The 6,498-nt window shown below is 49.7% G+C and overlaps 1 protein-coding gene across 2 annotated transcripts; it reads right to left on the bottom strand.

Annotated features, from left to right (window-relative positions):
* Positions 1–1,183: 1,183 nt before the first annotated feature.
* SMIM48 (small integral membrane protein 48) lies at positions 1,184–2,822 on the bottom strand. 2 transcript variants are annotated; one of them, XM_087440181.1, is made up of 3 exons: positions 2,384–2,822; positions 1,780–1,985; positions 1,184–1,698 (listed from the first exon to the last, which is right to left on the bottom strand). In XM_087440181.1, the coding sequence occupies exon 1, from the start codon at positions 2,751–2,753 to the stop codon at positions 2,388–2,390; it is 366 nt and encodes a 121-aa protein (XP_087296307.1). In that variant the 5' UTR covers positions 2,754–2,822; the 3' UTR covers positions 1,184–1,698; positions 1,780–1,985; positions 2,384–2,387. The 2 variants fall into 2 exon arrangements, with proteins under 2 accessions (XP_087296307.1, XP_014645133.1); XM_014789647.2 differs by having other exon boundaries at positions 1,780–2,822.
* Positions 2,823–6,498: the final 3,676 nt, after the last annotated feature.

A 6,498-nucleotide genomic window follows, 5' to 3' on the forward strand; every position in this document is an offset into this window, starting at 1 on the left:
AGTAATGGGGTGAGTGTTAAGGGAGTCTGGAGCACAATATTGGGGAGACAGTAATAATCCAAGTATTTGGGAGAACAACAATGAATTCTGAAATAAGGGGATCAAATGAAGCTGGATATTTAGGAGAATATTGGAGCCAATGTTCAGATTGTAGCAGCAATAGGATCTAATAATGGTATAGTCATGGGAACCAGATAATTGAATTTGGGGTAGAAAATGGATGCCTAGATTTGGTGGCACAGAAAGAGTCATGATATTTGTGGAACAATGTTCCCACTGTTGAGGAACAGGGAACCTTGGTTTTGGGAATGGGAGGGGGGATTCTACTATCAGGGGATTAGCTGAGGGAAGAATATTGGGGGATTGTGTTCTGAGTAGTCACTGAAGGACTGTACAATGAGGGATAATAGGGGATACGTGAATGGGAGACTATGAGACCAAATGTTTGGAGAACACTGGGCCATATATTGGGATTCAGTGGTTAGTCAATATCCAACGAGAGCGGAAGATCCAATATCCAAGATTGAAAGCTGCAAAAACAGTGCGAGGTACAAATTGTGGTAACTTGGAGACCTAATTTTGGAGAATAGTGCCACTGACTATTGGGGGATTATTGTAGCAAAGTGGCTGTAAAGCACAGGCTGACATTGGGGAAGAGCGGATGTCATACTTGTGGCACTGAAAGTATAGAGAGGCAAGATATTAAGGCGTGTAGTGCTATGGGATTATGAGAAGACAGCACTGGGAAATGACACGGCCCTGATATCAGAAAACACTGAGCTTATAAAGATACAAGCTGGACGAATCGGGACAAATTCTAGAGCTTAGTGAGGGGACTGTCCTGGGGCAGCGGTGTCTTGATAATGGAAGCAAGTGGGGACTAAGCACTGAGGGGCAGTGGGTAACGCCACAATGGGATAATGACAGACCTGCCGTTGGGGGATAGTAGAACTGGACACTGGCACGCTGTCAGGACCTGATATGGAGAAAGACGCCATTGAGACGCCTGTATAGCTATTTAGTGGAGGGAGATGCTGTGTCTTGGAATGCTGGCTAATGGGATGAAGTCTGTTTTGGAGTGATAGGGATGTTATGGAGATTATGAGGTGAAACTGGGAGCACACTAGGAAGTTTGGCGAGCCCACTGCATAGCTGGAAATTAATAGAGAACTGAATATAGAGGAGACTGAAAAAGAGGGATTTATTCCATCAGAGGTACCATAATTACAGACATTTCCAAGTAAAGTATAGGCAGTATGAGAGTGCTATGTTCGACATTAAACATTCATAAGTAAACAGAGATGGCAGGTGGGTAAATAATCTGCCAAGGTGCGTTTCGGTAGTAGGTTTTTTGGGTCTGAGATGACAAACCCCTAGGGGTCAGGTAGTTTTCCAGCGTGAATTCTTGTCCATGACAGATGCCCCCACCCCCTGCGTCTTGGGTCCCTTAGCTCTGGAAGGGCTCCGGACTAGGATGAAGCCGCCCTGCAGTCCCCAAAGGTAACCCTTCGGTAGACCCCAGCTAGGGCTCCAAAGTCTCATCCCGCACAGCCCCCGAGCTACGGGTATGCGTCCCAGGAGGTCGCATCAAGCAGCCTCCGGTCTCACGACGTCCAAGACACGACGGGAGCGTGACTTCCTATCAGGACAGCTCCTCTGGCAATGGGGCTCGGCTCGGCTTGACAGCGGCAGCAAAGCCTAAGAAAGGAAAAAAGGCACAGTCGAGGTCATCCCGAACCCCTGGTGGCGCAGCGCGCTACCCAGACAAACGTCACTCACCGCGTCTAGCGCTCCGGCGGCGTCCGTTGCGCACTCAGGTCCGCCAGCTCCCGCGCTCCGAGCTCTGTCTGCGCCAGCTCGGGGACACAGCTGGCTTCTCCTGGGGCGATGCAGCATCACAGGGCTCCGGCCCAGCCCGGGCCTGGGCGCCGACCCTCCCCGCGGGGCCCTCTCTGGAAGGCCGCGGGTCCGGGTCTGGCTCATCCCTTAAAGAACAGAAGGTTGGGCTCGCTGTGCGCGCCCCAAACACAAAATGACAGGCGCCCTGCGCGTACCCCCACCTCACAAAGTGGTAGGGTCCAGGGACATTATCCTCATTATAAACAGGACTCAACCTCACCCCGAGATTCTAAACGTTGGGGGCTGACTGTGCCCCCTCCCCTAATCTCCAGGTGCAAATAGACCCTTATTTCATTATCGGCAGCTGCTTTGGACGTTTCTATTGATGTACAGTTAGACAAAGGTAGTGACAAGCAGAGAAAAAAAGAAACAAGCATCAAAAGCTAGATGAAGGGGGTAGGGCGCGTTTCCAAACCCCAAAAGCCAAGCCCTTCTTTTCCCTTTCCTCTTCCCTCTGCGGTGCGCCCACCCCGTCCCGCCGTACCCACTCAGGCAAGATGTAAATGGATATAAGTAAAGATGCAGGAGGTGATGGAGAAGGCGATGGCCGCGTAGATAAAGATGGAGAGGTGAGGAAAATGGTCGAGATAGCAGCCCTCGTCCATTGGAGGCGCCTCCTCCTTGGGCGGAGGGCGCGCAGCGGCCTTCGGGGGCTGCCCGGCGCGGCCCCCCTGCGCCCTCCCGCTGGCGCGCCGACCAGCCTTCTTGCCCGCGGCCGACGCCGACTTGGGTGCGCGGACTGCTGGGGGCTCTTCCGGAGGAGGCTTGTCAAACAGGCCTTCGGAGTCAGCGTCGGGGTCCAGGCGAATCTGCTCGGGGTCCCAGGGTTTGCGCTGAAAGAGTTCGTCAGCCATTGGCGAGGAGCCCGGGAAGTTCGGTCTCCTGGGTTTCTGTGGTCGCGTCCGGGCTGGATCCGAGCTCAGTGGGCGGCGGCCGCGGCTGCGGCTCTATTTCTACCGCCCGGGATGGGGCGGCAGGGGGCGGAGCCAGCGGGGCTGGGGGCCTCTGCAGGGTCTGTCCCGCCTCTCAGCCGAGGCGCCGCTTCCCCTGGCTCCTCCTTCAGCCCCCAGCCTGTTGCAGAGGTTGGCTCTCAGCGCCCGCGGCTCTGAAGTCTCTGAGCAGATTTGTGTCGATGGCAACCCGACGCGCGGGGCGGAGGGGGGAGGCGGGGCGGGGCGGGGCGGGGAGGGACACACGCAGGAGAGAGCGGGTGCGAGCTCCTAGCTGGGACCCAGGGGCGCAAAAAGTGATCTTGGCGCATAAAGAACTGAAATGCATACGGCCAGGATCCCAGCTGTAGGCGGAGCTTCCCCAGGGCTTTATTTCTCTGTTTAAAAGAAATATTTATTGTGGTGTCTTTTTTTAAAATTTAATATTTAATACATGAAAAAACGAATACATAATCTTTGTAGAAAAATTGAAAATTAGAAAGCACTGTAAGCAAAAACAGTAACAAACAAAGGCTCCCACAATCTCAAGGCCCAGAGATAGCACGGTTAACGTGTGGGTGCCTTTCTTCCCTCCTTCCTTTCCCTCTCTCCCTACATCTACGTCTATATCTGCATATCTAGGGTTTTCTCTTCCCGCTCCTCACCCACGAACGAACGTAGGATCCCAGCCTTTTATGATTAGAAACAAGTATTTTCAAAGGCCCTCCTGACCTAAGCCAGTTTCTCCCTCTCTCCCTCACCCCCCCAGGCCCCTCTTGGCATCCACCTGGCCCTTCTCTGGCTTCCATTGGTACCACTCAGACTGCTGGACACCAACCATCTCCTGGCACCTCTGTTGCACTCGAAGTTCTAAGGCTAGTTGGTATTCCTTTGTGGGATGTGGGGAGAACAGCCACTAGGACTTATTTGCATGGCAGTGGGTTGGAGGGGTACCTGGCAGGCGCTGCTGGCTGCAGCAGACCCAACTCAAACCATCATCAGGAAACTCACCATCTTCTGCAACTGAAATGCCCAGGGGAACCAGGACCAGGGTGCTGAACAATGTCACCAGGGTGCTGTCTCTCTCTGTCTTACAGCATTGTCAGGGATTTCTTGCAGGGCAGAGCCTACCACATAGTGGTAGGTAGTCAAATATAGTATTTCTTGAATAAATGATGTGACAAATGAATGGCTGTTGGCAGCAGCAGACTCACATTCTCACAGTTTAGCAACTCCAGCTAAAAGAGCTTCTAGTTGGCTAGGATGTGGAGAACATGGAACACTCAAACACTCTTGTTGGGAATGTAAAATGGTGCAGTGACTTTGGAAAACAGGTCAGCAGTTTCGTAAAAAGTTAAACGTCCACTTACTGTATGACCTAGGAATTCTACTCCCAGGTTTCTACCCAAGAGAAATGAAAACGCATGTTTTCGTATGAAAATAGAGAGGTGTACGTGAATGTTGATAGCAGCATTATTGGTAATAGCCCAAAACTGCAAATGATGCAAATATCCATCAAACAGTGAATGGATAAACAAAATGGGGTTTATTTGTGCAGTTGAATAATATTCAGCAAGAAGTGAACTATTGATAAATGCTACCACATGGATGAACCTCAAAAACACTACACTAAGTGGAAAAAGCCAGATGCACAAGACCACAAGGTGTATGATTCCATTTACACGAAATGTCCAGAAAAGACAAATTTGTTTATATAGAGAGAAAGCAGGTAGGTGGTTGCTTGGGACTGGAGTAGGAGAGACGACTAACTGCAAATAGATTCAAGGCAACTTTTCAGAGGATAGAAACGTTCTAAACCTGGATGGTGGTAATGGTTGCACAACTCATTAAATTTTCTAAAATTCATTGATGTGTACATTTAAAGAGGGTGACTTTCATGGTATGTAAATTATACTTCAATAAGACTATTGTTTAAAAAAACCTAGACTGAATTATCTTTTCTCTGGTACCAGATAGGCAAAACAAAACAAAACAAAAACCATGTGATTTGTATTCACAATTCTTCGGGTCGATTGGGAGGGTCTTCTGGTTTGAGTTGATTCAGCTGATCTCTACTGGGTTTTGTCATCTGTCTGACAGGTCAGCTGGAGGTTGGATGATCTAGGATGACCTCATGCCCATGTCTGGAGGTGGGCAAGTTGCCAGTCAGTTGAGTTAGTTCTCCTCCAATCGCCTTTCATCCTCCAGCAGGCTAGCCTGGGCTTATTCACAAGGTGGTCTCAGGGTTCCAAGCACAGAAGAGGGTAAGCTATAAAGCACGAGGACTATTCAAGTCTATGCTTGCATTATATTTCCTGTCCCATTGGCCAAAGCAAATCACATGGCCAGATCCCAATTCAAAGCCTGTGCAAAGTCATGTTGCAAAGTGTTGGGCAGAATTAGTGGCTATTTTTTGCAATCTACCATAGGGGCAAAGAGAGTTAAGCAACTCCTCTATGGTTCTATGGTTATATGTATGGTTATATATATACATAACCAGTAACTTGCAGAGCTAGGATTCTGGTGCTCACACTTTTACTGACTAGGTCGTATGCTGAGTGGGGTTTTCAAGGAGTGGTGTTTGAATGCAGCATGTGGGATGGAGAGGGGTTGGATGTGTAGCCAAAAAGGAATTTAGACTATTCTAAAGGCACTAGAAATCCACTGGAAGATTTAAATTGATTGGCATTTTAGAAAGCTCACTCTGTAGTATGAAGGCTGGACAATAGGGGGAGGGGTTGATGGCAGAGTGACCGCTGAGGACTTTGTTGCATTAGATTTGGTTAGAGATGAAAGGAGGTTGAAGTGCCAGTGGGGATGAAGAGAAGAGGACAGTTGAAGGACATTTCAGAGCTAAAGTGGGACTTTCCTGAGCACTGATGGGAAGGATGGGGAAGAGGTGGGGGTAACTGAAGTTACCCAAGCAGGTCTAGAGGGAAGATGATGAGTTACTGTGTGGCCTGGTTGGCTCTGAGGTCCTTATGGGACATATGAGGGTAAATATCCCTTTGCCAACAGCATCCCCAGGTGTAAGGTCTAAGCTAGCAATCTAGATTTGGGAATTATTGGCATGGAGGGTGTGGTTGAAGCCACAGGCATAGATAAGTTTGCCCAGGAGGGTGGGAAGAGAGGAGGCTTCACAGAGCACCTTGAGGACCATCAGCCTTTAAGGGATGGGTCGAATGAAAGAGTCAGATGAGAAGTCGGAGGAGCTCAGTCTTGGGATAAAGAACTCCAGGGAGTTGTCAACAAGGTCAAACTCAGCAGAAAGGTTACAGAAGATCTGAACCGAGGAAATGCGGTTGCATTTCCAGTGATCAATCCAGTGATCAGAGACATTTGCAGGCCTTACAGTTTGGGTGCTGATGGAGGAGGGAGATGTATCATGGAGGGCTGATATGTGAACGGGAGGTGATGAGATCGAATATTCTTTCAGGAAGTAAGAATGTGGGCCAGCCCCGTGGCTTAGCGGTTAAGTGCATGCGCTCCGCTGCTGGCGGCCTGGGTTTGGATCCCGGGCGCGCACCAACGCACCGCTTCTCCGGCCATGCTGAGGCCGCGTCCCACATACAGCAACTAGAAGGATGTGCAGCTATGACATACAACTATCTACTGGGGCTTTGGGGGAAAAAATAAATAAATAAAATTATTAAAAAAAAAAAAGGAAGAA

The sequence above is a fragment of the Ceratotherium simum genome, chromosome 16 (genome assembly GCF_057802395.1).
Source record: "Ceratotherium simum simum isolate JZ-2026a chromosome 16, ASM5780239v1, whole genome shotgun sequence".
Taxonomy (NCBI): Eukaryota; Metazoa; Chordata; class Mammalia; order Perissodactyla; family Rhinocerotidae; genus Ceratotherium; species Ceratotherium simum.